The 20013-nt window shown below is 56.0% G+C and overlaps 6 protein-coding genes across 6 annotated transcripts; 2 read left to right on the top strand and 4 right to left on the bottom strand.

Annotated features, from left to right (window-relative positions):
* Positions 1-2924: 2924 nt before the first annotated feature.
* On the top strand, positions 2925-3257 carry C8A04DRAFT_25021 (uncharacterized protein; the record flags this gene model as incomplete). Its single annotated transcript, XM_062779398.1, has 1 exon — positions 2925-3257. The coding sequence occupies one exon, from the start codon at positions 2925-2927 to the stop codon at positions 3255-3257; it is 333 nt and encodes a 110-aa protein (XP_062640588.1).
* Positions 3258-4272: 1015 nt separating this feature from the next.
* C8A04DRAFT_34411 (uncharacterized protein) lies at positions 4273-5352 on the bottom strand (the record flags this gene model as incomplete). The annotated part of the gene is made up of 3 exons (XM_062782816.1): positions 4273-4418; positions 4488-5257; positions 5330-5352. 3 exons carry the CDS (start codon positions 5350-5352, stop codon positions 4273-4275), a joined length of 939 nt encoding a protein of 312 aa, XP_062640587.1.
* An 802-nt stretch (positions 5353-6154) lies between these two features.
* C8A04DRAFT_9177 (Spc98 family-domain-containing protein) lies at positions 6155-9033 on the bottom strand (the record flags this gene model as incomplete). The annotated part of the gene is made up of 2 exons (XM_062785386.1): positions 6155-8874; positions 8958-9033. 2 exons carry the CDS (start codon positions 9031-9033, stop codon positions 6155-6157), a joined length of 2796 nt encoding a protein of 931 aa, XP_062640586.1.
* Positions 9034-9761: 728 nt separating this feature from the next.
* Positions 9762-11187, top strand: C8A04DRAFT_9278 (glycosyltransferase; the record flags this gene model as incomplete). Its single annotated transcript, XM_062785425.1, has 4 exons — positions 9762-9912; positions 10004-10264; positions 10335-10953; positions 11031-11187. 4 exons carry the CDS (start codon positions 9762-9764, stop codon positions 11185-11187), a joined length of 1188 nt encoding a protein of 395 aa, XP_062640585.1.
* A 428-nt stretch (positions 11188-11615) lies between these two features.
* On the bottom strand, positions 11616-13357 carry C8A04DRAFT_9279 (uncharacterized protein; the record flags this gene model as incomplete). The annotated part of the gene is made up of 3 exons (XM_062785426.1): positions 11616-12006; positions 12076-12847; positions 13294-13357. The coding sequence occupies 3 exons, from the start codon at positions 13355-13357 to the stop codon at positions 11616-11618; spliced, it is 1227 nt and encodes a 408-aa protein (XP_062640584.1).
* A 3191-nt stretch (positions 13358-16548) lies between these two features.
* C8A04DRAFT_34407 (uncharacterized protein) lies at positions 16549-18221 on the bottom strand (the record flags this gene model as incomplete). The annotated part of the gene is made up of 3 exons (XM_062782815.1): positions 16549-16567; positions 16636-17046; positions 17131-18221. 3 exons carry the CDS (start codon positions 18219-18221, stop codon positions 16549-16551), a joined length of 1521 nt encoding a protein of 506 aa, XP_062640583.1.
* Between the last annotated feature and the right edge of the window lie 1792 nt (positions 18222-20013).

Genomic DNA, 20013 nt, shown 5'->3' with positions numbered 1-20013 from the left:
CAAGCTAGTTTGCTGGGAGGTTGGCGAGGCGAGCTAGCGCATAGGACCACGATGACTCCCCTAACGTTAACCTTGAAGCCGGAGACCGATGAAAACGGAAAACCGAAATGGGACTGGAACGGAGTGTAAGGCAGGCGCGGGGGGAGGTCGGTGGGCGTGGTTCTCGACCCTTCTGCTCCTGCGGCCAAGTGAGGAAGGGGAAAATCTGGAAATCTGGAACTTGGAAAATGGCATCTGGGAAAAGTGGTTCTTTCCTTCAATTTCTCTCGTTCTCTGTGGATTGGTGTGAGGCAGGGGGGGCACGAGCAGGGGTTGTGCAGGTGGTTGTGGGCAGTGTGACGTCACAGGGTCTCTCCATTCGCTGCATGGGGTGGACACCCAGAACAACATCATCTTGACTCCTTCCTTGAAAGCTCAAACATACGATTCTGACCTCACAGCTGCTCCGGGGGAAATTGCGAACGGCTGCAACGGTCCCCGTTTTGACTGAGGGAATCGAAAATTTTACTGGAGTCTCCTGATTTTTCTTTGTGGTTTTTCGTGTTTTGTAGTGTAGTTCTCCAACGCTACCTATTCTTTGAATCATTGTGCGTCTGACTTTTCGATCGCGGTCCTTCGTTTCGGAGCAGGCAGACTCCTCAAGCTATTGCGCCATGGGCCCCCTGTCAGTTCATGGAAGAGCGGCAGGATGGGAATTTCTCATTGCCGCATGTCGGAATAGCGTCAATTGGCTCAACAATGCCATGGGCTCGGCTGCACGAGTCCCTGCCGACCCGCCGGCCTGACCTGGCTAAGTTTTCTCGCGGCTGCCCCCTCCTCCGACTCATCTCACTAGCCCCCTTTGGTAACCATTGGTTCGCGTTCCTGCACGTAGGCGAACTCGGAGCGGGCCCCCGGCATCGTGAAGGAAGACAAAAAAGAGATGGCGCCGAATTTGAAGACGGTACGACGACGACGGGTGCCGGGGGGTGACAAAAGCGGTCGGTGTTTACCGGCAGCTTCTTCCGAGTTGAACGAGGGTTGAAATTGTACCTGTACCTGGGGTAGGACGGACCCAGGTACGCCAGGGCCTCACGGCCGTCTGCACGCAAGGCGGTTTGGCCACTGACATCATGGTAAGGCGCCCTTCCATTCCTATTCAGGCGTCATCTAGCATAGTTTACTGGCCACTCTGCCCGGCTCCGCGGTCTTCCCGATGCACCCAAAGGACTGTCTTTGTTCCTGTACCTTCAGTGCTTTGAATATGGACGTCTATCCAGTACGGAATTTGGCCCACGGTGGATCCTTCTGACGAAACTAAAGCTTTTAACGTTTAGGGCGCTTCCCCGTTTCTACCCTGTCAACCTGTTAAGAGCTGAAAACGAGTCGTGGAACTGGCCGAAATATGTTGCCTGCGGGCGAAGCTGAACACCGCCCCAGGGCTGGCACTGGCGTCACTCTTCGCCTCTGTTTTCTGACAGCAGCCTTGACGCTTTGACTCGACCGGAAGCTGACACAACAGGCTCGTGGGGAGCACACGGCCGGCAAGCAATGGCGCTGACCTCACAGTCCAATTCTTTGGAGGGGATCAGCAGGGTCTTGCCCTTTTGGTCGGCCGCTCGACACACGCCGTTTTGTGACTCTGTGCCGTCACGAGCGACGGTCGTGATGCATGCACCTCCACCCCGTGCTTGAACCGGACCGTGGGCCTAGCGGACAAGATACTGTGCTGTGTACCATAGTAAGCCCGACAAGCCGACCTCGCAAAGGAAACAGCTCCGGGGATCGCCGGAAGCAGCTGTTAAACGAATGCTCGTGGGACAACAAACGACCAGGACAAATACTAGAAACAGGCACAGAGATGAGTCTCTGCGGTCATTGCTTATGCAGGGCAAAGCCCGGTGGCGAAAGCAGGGCCTCTGTACACTATGTACACGTACTGTGCGAGCACCAGCTCCGCGAGGCTCGCAGGCCCAACAAGGTACATGTATCTCGTTACTGGAGACCGACGGTTTGTCAGGCCACTCGTCAGAGGGGTACAGAAAACGGCTGATCTGGGTTGAGAGGCATTCTTAGGCCGCTGATCTAACCATGTTCCGGAAAGGTTGCAGCAAAGGATGGGTGGTAACGCTAACGCAGACTCGCATCGTCATGGTTCTGATGGGGGATTTGTGCGGTTCTCGACCGGCAACTGGACACTCGCACACTTTGACGAGGGCTTCGGCGAGCACTCTGCATGTTGTCCCTCTGCGAGATTGGGCCTCTGGGTGTCCGATATGCAGATCTTACCGTGACGGCAGTACACGGATGGTAACAAGGGTCCCCTCCTTTTCGGAGGACCCTTTCTCTTCTCTCAGAGCTCCCAAGACGTTCCGATTTCTCCGACCTACACGAGTAGTGCAGAGGATTAGGTCTTCTCGGTCTTCAAGCCACCCGTTTCGCTCACACCACAACACCCCACGGGCCGCCCACCTGTTTCGATCACCCCGCCCCCCTGTGGAGAGTGATCGACCACCTCGTTCTCCATTGGACCCATCGACTTATTTTGCCTTGCGACAGAAAACTCCCCGGGCCCTGCTTGAGTGCTAGGGCGTTCTTCCGTTTATAAAGCTTTGCTCTCCCCTCCTTTTTTCTCTCACTCCCGATTCTGATCCTCAGCCTACTGTTTTCTACATCCCATCAAGGCAAATCCCAATTACAAATATCAAGCCACCCACCTCAATATCAACAACCGTAATCACGACTCTTAACAATAACTGGTTAGTTCCGTAGCACCACACCACATCGTACTATCTCTCTTACAGTCTTTCTTACCGTTTTACTGTCCAGTGGGGTCTACTTTCGGTCCATCTCATCAGCCTCTTCATCACCACACAACTTAAATCAAACCTATTTCATCTCTTCTTTCCCACCTTAGCTACATCAACCAGACTTCACAACTCGTCATGTCGACCGCCCAAAGGACATTCGCCGCGCTACCGCACTCTCCACCTGCGCCCACAGACATTGGAGCGTACGCCCGTTCTATGCACCAGCACACCAAGCGGCAGATGGAGTCCATCCCACAGACGTCGCCGAGGAGCAGCAGTACCGGTAGCGGCGACAGCGTCGGGAATTCGAGTGGTGCTCAACACCATCACCATAGTAGCAGCAGCAGTGGCAGTACCGGCCATGCGAGCGGCCGCAGCACCCACCGCGCGCCTTCACCGACGGGGTTGCCTGATGGCGTCATCGGCCGGAGTAGTCGGGACTCGAGTCAGTATAGTTACCGGACTTGAGGAGAGAGAGGCCGTGGCGTGTTTGAAGGAGAAGTAAAGGTGACGACAGCAACGGCAACATTAAGCAGCTGCTCATTTACGTTTTGATTCTCGAGCGGGATGGATGGATCTCAGCTACGAACCCTTCCCATCTTCACTCCTTTTCCCCGGAGCAGCATTCGCTACACTCCTGAAGCAAGTCGAGGTCGGGAGGGGCAAAAACACGGCATCACACACGCATCATCAAAGCAAAGCAACAAAGAATTGACGCGGCCGAAATTGGGCGGACCGGACAGTAACAGAAAAGGTTCCGGTCCAGGGAGAAGTAAGGAAAAATGGTCGTCGGGAACATGGCCCAGGAAAAGGCCGAGCCGGTCCAAGAGGAACGGACGGTTTAACGGCAACAACACGAAAAGGCGACACCCTGAACGGGAATTAACGAGACACACGACATGATAACTGCACTACTACTTCATGATGAGGGGGATGGAGGATGACCTTGATGGACATATGCCATGAGGGATAACACCAAAGCAAAGCAAGTGTTTGCCACTTGGGGTTTTGTTGGCGGTGTAGCTGACCTACTTCACTTCATCTTCACTCTATTTTGGATTTATTCATTGGCAATCGCTTTATTTTTTATTTTTATTTTTCATCTGCGTGGTTGGGTATTTCGTGGTTTGATGGGTCTTTCGCGAGCATGGCGTTGATGGAAGATGGCATGGGGATAGCATAGGCAACATATAGGGTTTGAGGGGTTTACTCTGTTCATTTTTCGCCGCCGCGCCATGAATATATATGCGGCCTTTCTTACATATTATGCGTTGCTGAGTACCTTGGGAATATTTGTGACTTGGTATATGTGAAAGTGTATGTGTTCAAGCAATTAACCTCTCGGACTTGATCATTGTCTTCTACGTCTGACCAGAAAGAATACACGCCATAAACTCGCGTATGTTCGCTGGTGTGCTGGAATGATGATATATTGATCGTCGTTGTCATCTCTACTCGTAGATCCCCACGCCGAGACACCCTCTCAAACGAGGGGCTGCTTCTTCTTGATGCCGAGCAACGCCGCATGGTCCTTTTTCTTTTTGACCTGCCGCTTAAAGCTCGGAGGTGGTGGTAACGCGTCCGGCGTGGCCGACGAGGATGGAGGCTTTGAATCCGAGTTCGAAGACCCTCCCGAGTTAGCCCCACCAGATAATGCCGTGACCCCATTCCCATTCACCACGCCCAGTTTCAACCTACTACTCCCTCCATTTTGTCCATTCTGTCCCTCTTGCCCCTCTTTCACCCCCTCATCCTCCCCCTCCTCCACAATCTCCTCCAAAGTCTCCTGCCTCCTAACAAAAGCCGCAAACGCCCTCCTCGCAGCCTCCGCATCCTCCTCCTCCTGCCTCCTCCTCTCCTCCTCCTCAGGCCTCACCACCCCAGCGACCACCGCATCCAACACCTCCCCCCCACTCTCCCTCTGCGCCTTCGCCAACCTCGCATTCCGACTCCGAATCTCATCCAACGCATCCGCCACCGCCATCTCCCTCTTCGCATCCTCCGTCTTGGCCTCCAACTCCGCCATCGCATTCCTCTCTTCCGCCCCGCCGCCCTCCCCATCCTCCGCCATCTCCCTCTCCAACCGATCCAACCTCTGCTCATCCGTCTCCTCCGCCTCCCCCCCATCATCCAACCCGCGCTTCCACGGATCTGTGTTGCGCTTCGCGCCCCGCTCCATCACATAATCTTGATTCTTCGGGTCGGTGCGGAATACAATCTCGGCGGAACACCGCGTGCAGCGGATGTAGAAGCGGTACAGCTGGATGCCGAGGTAGCGTTCGCCTTGCGGGGTTTCTTTGCGGGCGTTGAATTTGCGGCCGCGGTACATGTATTCGCCGCAGGCGACGCAGCGTAGGGAGAAGGGGGCCATGAGGCGGACGGTTTGGACTTTGGGGGCGAGGGCGTCGGTTTTGGGTTTGCGGGAGCGTCCGACTAGGGAGGGGTCAAAGTCGGGGGGGTAGTATTTCCTGGGAGAAAATAAGGTTAGTTACCCGGTTTATTGGTGAGGGATAGGACGGGGCATGGGGGTTGGGACGTACGTGAGGACTTTGCGTTCGGACATGTTGGCGGTTTGAGTTTGGGGTTCGAGGTTAAGGGTTGATTGCTGGAGAGATCGCTCGAATGTCGAGTGGAATGAAAGCGGTTTAATAGGTTGTGTTGTGTTGGCGGTGGGTCTGTTCACAAAATGCGCGCGACTTCGGCGTTGGCGCAAAGATGGTTGTTGATGTTTGGTGATGGGAAAGTAGAAAAGATGGAGGTCGAGAGGCAAGTCGCAGTTGTTGACGCCACCTGAAGGGATGTAGGGTTAGGGTTATAATCGAACACCTGAGAGTGCTTACATACATAACCCTAACCCGTGGCTTTCCCCCCTATCGGGGTTCCCACGAGCATGACAGTTATGTGACGCTCGAAGGCGGCATCCAAGATAAAGCCAATCTGAAAAATGTTGAGTAAAACGTTTTGTATCATGTATTGCGGTATCTTAGAATATTTCAGCTAATATCGTGGTATTTGTTGCAGTACGCTTGTGTTTTTGAGCCCGATCGTCACCCAAACGCAAGTTTTGGTCTAAGGCGCCAGGTTATGGGAATAACCCTAACCCGTGGCAGTTAGGAGGGTTACACCATATCCCTGAGGCGTGTACTCTTTACGTTGAACACTGAGAACCGTCGACATGATAGGTGGTCACGAGTGTGCAGTAAAACCACCTCTCTAGGTAGTGAGATGGCTTGTCTGGTAGTCTGTTGGCCAGTCCTAAGGCTGAGGCCGCGAGGTAACCCTCTTCCAAGTTACATCACACCTTCCCCCAGCACCCCCATCTTCATAAGACTATCAACATCCCCCAAACCCAACTCAGTCACCAACTACTGCTGCTCCTGAATCCCCACCTCCAACATCTCCGCCAACAAATCCCACTTCCCCGCAGCCTCTTCCTTACTCGCCCTCGCCACACTCCTCAACCCACTCGCCACAAACCTCAAATGCCGTTCAAAATCCCCCTCTATCTCCCTCAACACTGTCGCATACGGCTTCCCATCACCCCCCGCCTTCCCCTTCCTCATCATCCACTCCCCCAGTCCACTCCCTTCCTCTTCTTCCTCATCCTCCCCGTCGTCGTCATCATCATCACCGTCATTGTAAGATTCGTCTTCCCCACCGCCATCAACGCCTAACCTCCTCCTCTTCGCTCTCCGCATCCCGCTACCCCTCGTAGCGACAGACGACATGGATGCCCTCCCATAAAACGAGAGTCGGGATACTTCCATCTCGTCGTCGTCAACTTTGGCGTTTTCCGCGCGCTGGGCGTCTTCGAGACGGATGGCGAGGTCGAAGATGTCGAGCACGCCGTCACGGATGGGTTTGAGTTTGGGGGTGAGGCAGGATTCGTCGGCCACGCGGCCGACAAAGGTGGCGTGGGCGCCGATCATGTCGTCGACGCTGAGGGTGATTTTGGGGGGGGTGGTATTGGTGTTGGTGGGGGTGTCTGTGGTGGTGTCGGTGGTGCTGTATAGTTTTGTACGTAGCTTAGCGATGTTGGGCGCGAGAACTAGCGTGGTAAGGTAGGTGGTAATGGTGTTGGTGAACCAGAGGAGTTTGGCGCGGAGGAGGTAGTAGCGCTCCATGCCCTGACGCTGTCGATGACGAGAGGCGAGTTGTAGGGGTCGTTGGAGTAAAGAGAGGGCGCGGCGAGCCTGGAACTGAAACGTAAACAAGGCTTGATAGCCCTGGATGGCCTCTTCCGGGATGACGATCTGCACCGGCCAGCTCAGGCGGTAGTGGAGGCGGATAGCGGGGAGGCTGTAACGGACAGACGAGCGCGAGGCCATGGCGCCATGGGTGGTGCTCCGTGGATCGATGTCGGCAGAGAGCCGGTGGCTATCAACGCAGGGTGCAAAGGCTTCCTGGGCGAGCTCGGTCAGCGTGAACCGGTCGCGCCAGCTGCTGCTGAAGCTGTCTAGATGCCGAAAGATGGATGTGGCGAAGCGGCTCGACCTTGCACCGTCCGACATTAAGTAAAGGTGTTGCAGGTCGGTCAAACTCTGTGAAAGCCCGTAAGAACTGAAGAGAAGCTCGCGGAGGGTGGCTGCCGCGGTGTGGTGCTTGCTCTCGAACCATCCTTGAAAAGCGGCAGCGAATAGCTCACTAAACGGGGCAAGTTCGAGCTCATCGGAGCAAACTGTCGCAAAGTCCATCGGAGGCTCGATAGTGTCTCGGTACTGTTGAGTTGACGCGTGCTGCTTCATGTGCTTGAGCACAACGATACTCTTCCCCGCTGTAAAAATGCGTTGGATGGACGGGTTCAGGAAGCGAGGCGCGTGGAGGTTGCCCTCGGGAGTGCGCAGCAGCTTAAACTGGCCTCGCCAGATCCGGGGCAGCGGGAGTTTTGTCGGCGACTCGGAGACGAAGAACGTCCGGTCACCGGGGAGTATCTTCCCTTCTTCGATCCACAACCGGATCGGCTTGAGGTAGACCCGAAAACAGTCAAAGAATATCGTCCCGAGGAGTCGATACGTCGGTCGGTTGCCCTGTACTTGGGCTATCCCCACGGCATCGTAAAGAAGCTCCAGGTACCGGAAGGCATGGGGGTTCCGCTCCTCGCGGATTTGACGCACGATATCGGCCAGCGCATACAGAGGGGCCAATGTGGGATTAAGCTCGCTGAGCACCCCAATGAGGCTGATGACAACGTCTTTCTGGACCCCAACAAGTCGATTTTGGATTGCGGATAGCTCAGTGTCCAAGGAGAGTAGTGCTCTCTGGATACAATCTTGAAAAACCTGTAGCAGCGGCACCTGTTCCTTGGTCTTGACGAAGGCTCGAAGCGGGGCGAGTTTTCGACCACACTCAGAGAACGCTGTGGTGAGCGCCTTGTAGGAATCCCAAGAGATCCCTGGAAGCTGATATTTGGTGACGAGATTGCATTTAGAATCGAACAGGCTCGTTTCCAGCCCCGCTAACATAAAGAGGGCCTCCCGGAGCAGTTGGAGTGTGGTGATGGAGATCTTTTTCGGTCGCCCATCCCCACCAACGGCAGAAGCATGTCTCCAAGCCTGAGCATCTTTGATCTTGTTTAGTAGCGCCTCACCCTCGTGAGACTCAGTCGCCATGTCCAGCACGATGCGTTGGCTCCGATCCCCCACCGAAGAGGCAGTGGTGAGGGAGTCGGCCGACGCGTCCGACCGCCCATCCACCTCATCCTCATCACTCGATCCTGGGGAATAGTCGACAAACCGCCAAATGTCCCGCTCCTGCTTCCACCCGTCCTCGCGGGCAACATCGCGCCAGGTCAGCGGCGGTGGGGCATCCTCCTCCGGTGCAATCAGGGCGTCTAAGTCGCTCAGCTTCGAGTTGAGCGCCGGCTGGTCGGCGAGTTCGAGCAGGAGGTGCAAGACTTCTGGCGTGTACTGGTTGCGGTGAGGTTCCAGGGCGGCTAGTCTCGTACGGAGGGCTTCTGCGAGGCCATCTCGGCCGACGACCGAGAAGCGCTCTTCAAGTCCGCTCAAGCGCTCGGCTACCTCGAATTGGTTGGTGCGAGGGAAGTTGTTGTTGCGCAAAGTGCGAAAGGCAGCCTCACGTCGAGGCCCTCGCTTTTCATGTTGAGTCTGATTTATGTGAGTTACTTGCTACTTGAGCCACGGAAAGGGCATAGCAAAAATCAAATTGCACATACATTCGAGCTGGAACCACTAACAGCCGCGAGAAGGTCATCCGTCAAGGCCCCCAGTTCTGCGAGAAATGCCATTGTTTTAAGGTTGTTGAGCCGAAGCTGGGCATTCTGCTGGTTGTGTACCCTGCATGGAAGTTGCAGAGTCTCGGCGCAGAACCCACTTTACGCGGTTACAACACTGGGCGCGTTGCACCGGGTTGACGCGTCAGGATACCAACGCCTGGTGACAAAGTCAGGATTTTGAGTAGTACCAACGAATTGAGACCCTAAGAAGATGCCGGATGTTTTCAAGCCGTTTCAGGGTTGTAAAAATTCGATGAGTTAGCTAACAGCGTGTGTTCCGATTTGTTTGAGTTGTGAGAGTTCTGGACCGTCGTGCTGTGTGGAACCGTTAGCTGGGCACGCACGGGCCAACGGCTTCAAGGCTTAGCGGTCTTGGCATATCAGATGACATCAAGCCCCCTATTCAAAATTTTGGTAGTGCTGAGCGCATGAAGCAGTTGATTGGCACAAGAACCAAGGCAACACGCAACCTGCTATAGGAGCGTCGAAGAACAGACGAAGCACGAATCAATAACCCCAGAACGACGCGCCCCACGACGACGACGAGAACCCTCCCATGCCGAGACCCGAATAGTTCATGCTGGATTGCCGGCCGCCCGCGCAGCACCAGCAGCCCAAGTCCCTAGCTTGATTTGCTTATCGCAGCTCTGAGTTACGGCCACGTCGAGCCCCCCGGATCCCGAATCCAGCATAACAGCGACCACGAGGACGACAACGGCGAAAACGACGGCCGGTCCATTATGGCGATTGCTCGCCCCGTGCGGGCCCTGGGGTTGGCCGCCGTTGTGATGTGGTGTTTCTTCATATGGCAGCTCTTCAAGCCCACAGGATACTCTTTGGGGCCGGGCGACAACACCTACATAACGAGAGAGCGGGACCCAAATCTAGATCGTAAGAACGAAACCATTCATCTACTTAGCCCTTGGTCGTTTAACACCCTAAACGGAACCCAGTCCCCCGCTAACTGCGAACCCCCGAACAGCTACCGGCGAGCCTGAAGGCGTCCTAGCATACGCATCCGACGAATATGCGCCCGGCAGCGCAGGCACAGCGCGCATCGATGCCACGCTCCTGGCGCTGGTGCGAAACGAGGAGTTGGACGGGATGCTGCAGTCGATGCGCGACCTCGAGCGGACATGGAACCACAAGTTCAACTACCCATGGACCTTCTTCAACGACGTCCCTTTTTCGGCCGAGTTCAAGGAGAAGACGCAGGCGTTGACAAAGGCCGAGTGCCGATATGGTATGGACTGACCCCCCGGGTTTGATGAGTGTGGTTTGGAGCTAGGATGGGGGGCTAACAGAAGGCGCAGAACTTATCCCCAAGGAGCACTGGGACATGCCGTCGTGGATCAACGACGACCTCTACAAAGAATCAACCAAGATCCTCAAGGAGCAAAAAGTACAATACGCCGACATGACCTCATACCACCAGATGTGCCGCTGGAACAGCGGCCTCTTCTACAAGCACCCGGCGCTAGAAAACATGCGGTACTACTGGCGCGTCGAGCCCAACGTGCACTTCTTCTGCGACGTCGACTACGACGTCTTCCGGTACATGAACGACAACAACAAAACCTACGGCTTCACCATCAACCTGTACGACTCGCCCGAGTCGATCCCGACCCTGTGGCCCGAGACGCTCAAGTTTGTCGCTGACCATCCGGAGCACGTGCACGAGAACAACGCGATGGACTGGTTGTCGGACAAGACTCGTCGCCCGAGCCATAATGAGAAGGCTAATGGGTACTCGACCTGCCATTTCTGGAGCAACTTTGAGATTGCAGACATGACCTTTTGGCGCAGCAAGCCGTATGAGGACTACTTCAACCACCTTGACCGTGCCGGTGGGTTCTTTTATGAGCGTTGGGGTGATGCCCCTGTTCACAGCATCGCCCTGGGTCTGCTTGAGGACAAGAACCGGATTCATTGGTGCGTATCTGCCTCCCTTTACCCCTGTTCAGAAGGCATTATATTCCCATCTAGCCATACTAACTAGTCTGGGATAGGTTCCGTGACATTGGCTACCAGCACATCCCCTTCTTCAACTGCCCCAACTCGCCCAAGTGCAGTGGCTGCGTGACCGGCCGCTTCACCGACGGCGAGAACTGGCTACACCGGGAAGATTGCCGGCCGAACTGGTTCAAGTACGTCGGTATGGGTTAAGCCAGCCCGACACCTTGGGGAGAACTAGCGTTAGGTATAAAAGAAGAGGGAGAGAGGGCCCGGGTGGGTACTGGAAATTGGGGGCCGGTTTCGTCTATATATCGCTCGGTCAAGCGACATGGCTTTTTGGACTACACACACACACAGCACACCCGCGCATAAGGGGGGACGGGTGCGAGGGAGAGGTGTTTGGCGCAGGCGGTATATGTTTTATGAGTGGCGCTCTAGAATAATGAATCTGGAATTGGCGGCGGGCAAGGGGAGAGGGCGGTAGGTAGGGCTGGAAAAGAAAGGCATGAGCGGACCGCCCCAGGACACGCAAACAGATAGAGGTTTCAATCAAACTGGGGATATTTTTTTCTCTCTCCCTACGTTTTCATCCACTCACGGTCTTGTCGACGTCCATGAGCCTGGGTCTGACCATCTGTTTACTCCCCAAACACTGTGACCACCCCCGACGTCCCGCCGACGCAGAACTGGTCCCCAAACCCGCCATCCTTCCACGCAATGCAGCTCACCACGTTCTTCCTCTCTTTTTCCTTGCCGTCTCGTCCAATGACTCTCTTTCTACTCTCGCTACCACCGCCCCAGGGAACGGGCAGGGTGGCGATGAGCTTGCCGGTCATGACGTCCCATGCCCATACCTTGCCTTCGTTTGTGTTCTCGGTTGTCGGTTTCTCTCCTTTCTTCTCGTTTTGGAGGGAGGATGATGATGACGACGATGAGGTGGATGAAAGCTCATCCCCAGCTACGACGAACCGCTCTCCACCACCCAACACACTCTGCACCCTCAGCTCCTCATTCCGCCATCCTCCCGCACTACCACCATCATCCGTCATGCTATTATCCCCGCCGGCAGTCGCAGCAGCAGCAGCCCCCGCAGCATACGTCCGCAAACACGACCCATCCCTCCGATCCATCAACCGAATCTTACTATCCAACGACCCCACCAACACCGTCTTCCCATCCCTCGCCAACGACAAACTAGTCACACTAGCGGGGAAAACATCCGTCACACACCTCCCCATGCGCACATCATACGTCCGCACCCGGCCGTCCACACTCGCCGCCAGAATCTGCGCTCCATCCGACCCATCCACCGCCAGCGCCGTCACGGCGTCCCTGGCCTCCTGCAGGACCTGGATCGGTTTACCACCGCTCCCGCCGGTGTGACTGCGAAGATCCCAGAGACGGACCGTCGCGTCCAGACCGCCCGAGACGACAAGGTTGGCTTCGCCGTCGTCGCTGCCGCCTAGGCCGGCGAAACAAACCGCGTTGACCCGGCCGGTGTGGGAGTGGGCCGTGGAGGAGGCGCCGAGGCGGCGGATGGCTTGGGCTGTGGCTACGTCCCAGAGGAGGACGGCGCGGTCGCCGCCGCCGGAGACGAAGCGGGCGTTGGAGGGGGAGATGGCGAGGGAGAGGACTTCGTAGGTGTGGGAGGTGTAGGTTTGGATCAGTTTGCCGGCCGGGGGTTGGGGTGGTGTGAGGCTAGAGCGGGCGGTGATGCTGTTGCTGCTGCTGTTGCTGCTGCCGGTGCTGCTGCCGGTGCTGGGTACCGGTGTCGTTGAGGATGGGTTGTAGAGCCTGATGGACCTGTCGGAGGAGCCTGCGAGGATGTAAGTGCCGGGTGTTGCCGAGTAGGCTACTGCGTGTACCGGGCCTGGAGAATTTGTAATTTGTCAGCCGGCGGGTTTTGATATTTGGAAGAGGGGATTCCGAGGTAGGGTGGTTTGGGCCCGGCCGAGCGACCTGCAAGCTGCAAGTAAGAAATGGGACGCGGGTAAGGAATGGTAGAGTGAGACCCGAGGTGGTTGGCGCCAACTACCGGCCTGCGTCCACCCTAGATGCCGGCCCCGGAACCCGGTCTTTGAGACAACTCGGCATTCCTCTTCTCCCGCAGGCATCTCCAAGTAGGCAACGGCCAGTGAGAGACCAGCTCACCCCTCCCTCCCTGTCTCTTGCCCACAAGCACAGCTCGGAATCTCTCAACGCTAATAAATGCGAGATAGAGGGCAAGGACGAGCACACACTCTCCCCCGCATATTGACATGGATACAACATATCCGACCAGAGTAGAAAAACAAAAAAAAAATAAGAATAACCCACCATTAGACCCAAGCAACTGGGCCACCGGCCGTGTGGGGAACCTTGGGGCCCCGCGTTGTGTCATGGTAAGTTAGATGGCACCTGCGGCTCGGCACTTCTTGTTCCACACACACCCACAGCAGCTCTCGGGCTCTCAACAGCTGAGGAACTTTTCGTTTTGTGTTTGCTTACCCGCACGCCTCAAGAAGCTTCACAGGTCGTTGCCGCAGCCACAACCGCATCCACAACGGAGCAGTCTCCGTAGATAACCGTCCGATGTTTCGGCTGACCGGGCGGCCGCTCGTCCCTTTTCCTGCTTCTGTACGAAGTGTTTTTTCTCTTTCCAGCGCCGTGGAAGCTTATTTGTGCCTCCTTCCTATTTTTTTTCCTCTCCACCTTCCAGAAACCTTAACCCAAACGCCCGGTCCCGGCCGGCACCGGCTACGCGGCGATGGACGCGGCGTAAGAAACCGCCGATGGATGCCTGGATGCCAAGTCTGGGACAGCAATGATGCAGGTGATTACCGATCAAGAACTGGCCGTCCACACCAACTCGCTGCCGGCCAGAACAATTGAGGAGTCCACTCACACCCGGCACTGCGCCGTTCTCTCTTGTCCTGTGTCGACGGACGTGAGGGCGGCGAGCTGAGAGAGGGTGTGTGTGTGTGTGTGTAAGACTGAAAATGTGTGGTGTCTTCTCCACTTCCACCTCAACCACCACCTCGTCGGCGATCCTTCACCAGGATCAGCAGTCGGACCCAAAAGTTTCAAGTAAGAATTCGGGTCCGAAGCAACGGCAGGTGTCTCTCCTTTCAACGTGGCAGATCGGCGCACAACGACATTGGGGTTACGGTCTCGCCAAAGATAGCCGAGAGGGGAAAGCACCAGGCGAAGAAAAGGGGGGAAGAGGGGGAGAGTTTCTCGGATTCGTATGCGGGGGGCGCCAAGTGAGAGGAAAAGAGTGTGTTGCACTGCTAAAAATCCGCGAGGTCGCCGTTTTCCATGTGATAAAAACCTATTTTTGTCTTTTTCTGCTTTCCCCTTTTTGGTCAGTCGCTTTTCCTCCGTGGTCTGGGGAAGCAACAAAACACGTGTTCTGTGGTCCGTTCGTTGGGGTAAAATCGCACCATTGATGATGCCACTTTTGGGTGGAGGGTCACGTTATTTTTCTCTAAAACGTACGCTAATGAGCTGCGATCGACAAATTGCCATATCGATAAAACCGTTGGGGGCAAATGGATGACGGGATATCGGCGCGCGCCGCTTCGAGCCAGGCAGGCGCGTCCCAACATCAGTTGAGGGGGTGAGGTAATAAGCGCTGCACGGCACAACAACCGACGGGAGACAAAAGACGTTGTGGTGGTGGTGTTGGGCTGTTCGCTAGCGCGGTGCGCCGCACATGGAAAGAACCACCTGATGAAGCTTCCTTCCCGCTCTCTTGCATAATTATTTATGATACAACCACCCCAATCCCCCCACTCATGATCCCACACCCGTCCATTGGGTCCAGCTTAGGACCCCGGACCAATCCCACCTCGCCCGGGAATCGGCATCCTTCCAGAAGGGCGCTAGAAGCAACTTTCGCCGTGGAAGGAAAGAAAAGAAGGGCTCGAAGGAAGGAAGCCAAGCGGGAAGGAAAAGTCCTCGCCGCAAACTCACGCCGCCACGCCGCCCGCCAACCGTTGTTTCCCGTCGGCCATCAGACGAACGAGGCCAAAAAAGCAATGCCAACCCGGGGAATAAAAGAAAGCTCTTAAAATCCAAAGCTGTGCCGCATCGCTAGTTACCGGCAGTCTACTGCGACGTAGTGCTCACTCAACTCGTCGTTTTTGCAACCCAATTCTTACATATTTTTCTCTTTCTCTCTCTCTCCTAACAGTACAATTTCACACCACAGGATCAATGTCAGCGGGGGGTCGGGACCGAAGCGACGTGTTTACTATTTTCTATTTTTGGGGCGCGAAGGGATCTCTCTATCGCGCTTGTGTGCGAGATTGATGAGGGATCTTCCCGCCAACCCAAGTGTGTAATGATGTGCTTCCCTTCAATGAACCCCCCCTCCTCCACCCTCCACTCCCGAAATTGATTAATGGAAAGCACCAGACGGCCGGCACACCAACGGCAACAACCCTTTTTAGAGCTCCGGTTCTAGGACGGCAGCGGAAGCTAGCTTGGGACGCCCGGCGGGCGGCGACCTCAGAAACCTTTGGTCCCTCCTGCAGGGTATTCTTGCGCGGTCAGGTCAGGGGGGGAAAGTTCGGTGGTTGGGTCTCCCGCTGTGTGTTCTTCCATGGGGCTGGCCGCCTGGGCACGCGGGGGGAAGACGGAAGGGGGGGTTGAGTGGGGTGGGTTCCCGGTATCCAGCATGGTACCGAGGAGCTCACTGACTGCTTTCCCAAAACGGAACTCTCAGCTTGGTTGGGCCTTTGTTCACTGGCCTCAGAGGACTGACTATCTTTTCATTTTCCGTTCAGCCGAGGGGAAGCGAACGTCATCGGCATCGTCATCACTTTGTGAGAAATTAAAAGCAACTCCTCGGTGCCGGGTCAAAGGTGAGGTGGTAAGTCAACAGCATTGATGACCCAATGTGTTCGAGAAGAAAAATTACTGGGAGAAAGCGAGAGAAGGTAAAGATGGGTTGTGAATGAATACAGGCATCCAAAATTCGGATGGAAATAAAGTATCAACATGAAGATAAAAAAATGTAGACACCTCTCTTTCTCTCTCCGTTGTCTCGTTCTCCTCTTGCACCTCACTTTCCCCTCGTTTTACCCCGAAAAGGAGAGAAAAGTAGGATGAAAACAGTAAAAATAAAATAAAAAAAAGACAACCCTATTCCAACGCCTAACCGAAAATGCAGTGGTGCCAAACATCCAAGCCACATACCATCCATAACAACATAGTAGACACATATAAACCACAAGAAAAACAAAAAAACCAGGAACAATAAACCAAAGTGCCTACCCAGATCCGTCCATCGCCCACGCCATGTTACCAGCAAGAAAATCAAACCAAGTCTCCATCCATATTGCTCCGCCACACATCCGAATTGTCATAAAGGGTCGGCCGTGTCATCGTGCTTGCGCATACGCATCGCGTTTCCAGCGGTGTCGCCGTGGCCGCAGACTGTGTCATGTCTCTACCGTCTATCATTTCTCACATTCGGAATCGATCCACCTGGGGCTCGTTCTGAAACCGTAACCGCCAGGCCTCGTTGTTTAGGTAGGTTGTCTAAGTCAACCCTCCAGTGATGCCCCCATCCAGCTGTGACTACAGCTATACCCTGGTGTCTCGTCTATAAGCAGCAGCACAGTTAGTCTTTTGCCCACTCCCATATAACTGGAACAGAATTCTCAAACGTACGCATCACTCTGCCATGTCCGACGCATCACATCATCATGAATCCGAGGCAGCGTCTCAGGCTGTCGCCACGAATACCCGGAGCCCGGCCGCGGAAACTCGGGCGTCTGCACTAGCGGCGACCGTCGGCCAGCCGCTGGGCTGTAGTGCTCATAGCCGATCCGAGCAAGCTTGCGCGGGCCAGAGCTCGTCGGATCGGGGCTGGGCGGTCGGTGCGTTGTCCGGGGCGAGACTGAACCACTCGAATGGCTGCTTGGCCGGGTGTAATGGGAAGAGTGAGAGTGGTGGTGATGGTGGTGGTGTTGGTGGTGAGGCTCAACTGGCGGTGGCCGTGAGAGGGTGCCGCCGAGCCGACGCAAATCTTCGGGCTCAGCCGAAGGCGTCGAGGGAGATGTGTTGTGACCACCCCGGGGGCTAGATAGTGTGAAACGTTAGCGGATCTGCCCAGAGACTGCCCAGAGAATTCTAGGCTGCTGATTACTATCAAGGTTGACTCACGCATTCTTGAATTTGCAGACCCGGCCAAACTTCTCGCACTGCACACACCGCGGATAATCGGGATCGCACTTGATCTTCTTCTCGCGGCACGTCATGCACGCAATGGCCAGCCTTTTCCTTGGCTTCCCAGCTTTTGTGACACCCCAGTGCGCGTTGACCGCTTCCCCGTCGATAACCGTCTTGCAGTGACTCCCGTCGTCGTAAAAGTAACACATTCCCTCACCAGGCACTTCAGCTGCACGGACAAAACGAGGTAGAAATTGCGTCCCGGTCCAGATCTTGGGGCCTAGGCCATCCTTCACGGGCGATGTCTCCAAACCGCCGTTGCTTGTCGGTGCAGCGGGAGGGTTGTGGGCCGGAGTTTGGTGAGTTGCTTGGTCCCGGAAGTCCAACCTCCCGCTATCATCCCGGCCCGTCGGTTGGTGAGGCTGGTACCGGTCGTGAGAGGGTTGGTAGTACTGATGGTGGTGGTCACGGCTACCAAGGGAGTACTCTCGGCTTGATTCGTGCTGTACGGACCACTGGCTGCTAGAGCTGTACTCCGAGCGCCCATCGTGCCGTTGGTCCTGTCGGAGTGCGGGCGAGAGCGGTCCCGGAAACACATGGGAAAGCGAAGGGATTTGAGGGCGGTCCTGTGGCCTCGACTCGGCCAGACTCCGAGGCTGCGATGCGGGCGTGGGGAAATACGAAGAGGAACCCACAGTCGGCCGGAGTGGGTGGTCGAGGGGCGAGGAAGCCGAGTAATGATGTCCCGGGCGTTCTGGGTATGGCGAAGGGAGAGGGGACAGTTGAGACACGGGTCCAAAGAGGCTGCTCAACGACGGAAGCTGTTGTCGTGGCGCACTCTGTTCGGGCGAGGGATCCCTCTGGCTTGAAATCTCCTCTGACCCCTTGCCAGAGAGCGACACGTCGCTGGCCTTGACACTCGGCTCATAGTTGGACATAGGAGGTGATGGAGGAGCACGGGCGTTCCAAGGCTTCTCCTCGGATGGACGTAGCGGAAAGGAGGCCGAATCTGGGGTGAGCACCTCGGGTGGTGTAGCTGGGACAGCCGAGCGGAATCGAGATTCGAGAGCTGTTGGGAACCCCATTGAAAGTATATCTGTGGTTGGTGCGACTTGGGTGTTGTGGTCGTGTTTGTGTTAATCCCTTCGAGCTCCGCTTGGGGGAGGAGAGGCGATGCACACAGGCACACACACAACAGCTGATGGTGGAGTGGTTCGTTGCAATGAGGGCGAGGGTGAGTGGGTGGTGAGTGTGGGTGAGTGGGCGAGTGGGAGTAGATATTCGCCGGGTAAACGTGGGTGAGCGGTACACAAGCGGCACAGTTGACTCGGGGCTCCCTTGTGTCGACCGTAGTTCCGCCAAGGCAAGGCAGGAGGAGAAAGGGTACCGATTCCCGGATAATTGAGCAAGGGCTGCGAGATGCACAAGCGATCTGTTGTTGGTCTCTCAAAAGTGCCCCCGGAGAGCAGGGGGGTCCCGTGTTGACAGGGTGCAGCCAGCAACGTCAAGGCACTGACCAGGTCGGGGTGTGTCAGGGGAGGATGAGAGTGAGTCTCGATGTCCTGTGTATGAATTTCCTCTGCCGTATGCGTACACTCCAGGATTGGGCGGCGTCAGCTTTGTGTGTGGATGAGCCGTTCTATTCGTAGCTCGACGCGAAGATGTTTTCTTTGCCCAGACTAACTAATGAACGGTTCATGGGAATTGGAGAAAGTATGAGAGAGTTGAAGCCAAAAGGAGCTGTCCGAGAAAGCCCCCGTCAGTTCGTGGGCTGGGTCACTGGAGTGCGCGGTATTGGCAGGCTAGCGTCCCGATTTGTGTTCAATGAAGGCCAACCCGGGCCGATGGGTGGTGAGCAACCCACGCACCCCTTGTTAGTCTTCACCCACCCCCCCTTCCCTCTCCCCCCACTGTGGACCAGCTGGGGGGGGCAGCAGAACAGAACAGGAGGTCTCCCGTGGCGTTGAACCCATGGCGTTCGGCAGTGCGGCATGGCGTCGCGGACCTCTGGCGCTGCATGCGCTGCTGAGCGAAACGGGAAGTGAGAGCGGCCGGCCTGGGCAGGCGGGCCCTTTGAGATCCTCCAACTTGGCCTGGAGAATCCTGCCGGAGTTACCGTCCCGCGAGCGAGAGGTGAGGGACAGTGAACCAACGCAGCCGATCCTCTCGGCTCGATCTCGCATTCTCACGGGCGGTATCGTTTCCTCGAGGCCGCAAATTAGGTCTGGTTGATACTGCGGTTGCCGTTCCGGAATACTATGTATTAACGTCATGTATTGTACTAGTAAGGAGGAAGCGCGGGCCACACTCAATCAGGGACCGAGCAATGCGTCAAGAACTGCGGTACGTACTTTGTGGAAAGTCAGCCGGGGGAAGGGGGCGTGACCCCTGGACCTTAGGCTAACCCCTTGTGAGACACCCCGAGAGGTCAATGGATGGATACCCGAGTTCCCACGAGGCAAAGAGGGTTCGGGAAGATAAGAGGGCTGGAAAAAAAAGAGTGTGTGATGGGACGAAAGCTCCAGCAGGGGTCGGCAGGGACAGGGGCTACAGAACCTCCCCGGACAGACATGGAGAGCGCCAAGCACGGCGAATGGCATCCCCCGGATCGGGAAGAGTGTCCTGTGCTCTTGCGCTTGAGGGATGTTGGCTGGACGCAACCAACAGACTACCGATCTCCCTACGTCGTTATGCCCGGCGGTCTGGGATAACCGGGCCGCTATGCGGTTCAATTTCGCCGTTACCTGGCGGCGAACGATGACGAACGAAGACGAAACGTAGGGTTAGGGCGTAAGGGTACAGAGACGCTGCGAGCGAAAAGTGCGTCAAAACATCGAGAGCCCTGAGGATTTCTGACATCGCTAGGATGCTACCATA

Source organism: Dichotomopilus funicola, assembly GCF_033296635.1.
Source record: "Dichotomopilus funicola strain CBS 141.50 unplaced genomic scaffold C8A04scaffold_4, whole genome shotgun sequence".
Classification (NCBI taxonomy): Eukaryota; Fungi; Ascomycota; class Sordariomycetes; order Sordariales; family Chaetomiaceae; genus Dichotomopilus; species Dichotomopilus funicola.
This window is presented reverse-complemented; position numbering and strand designations above follow the sequence as displayed.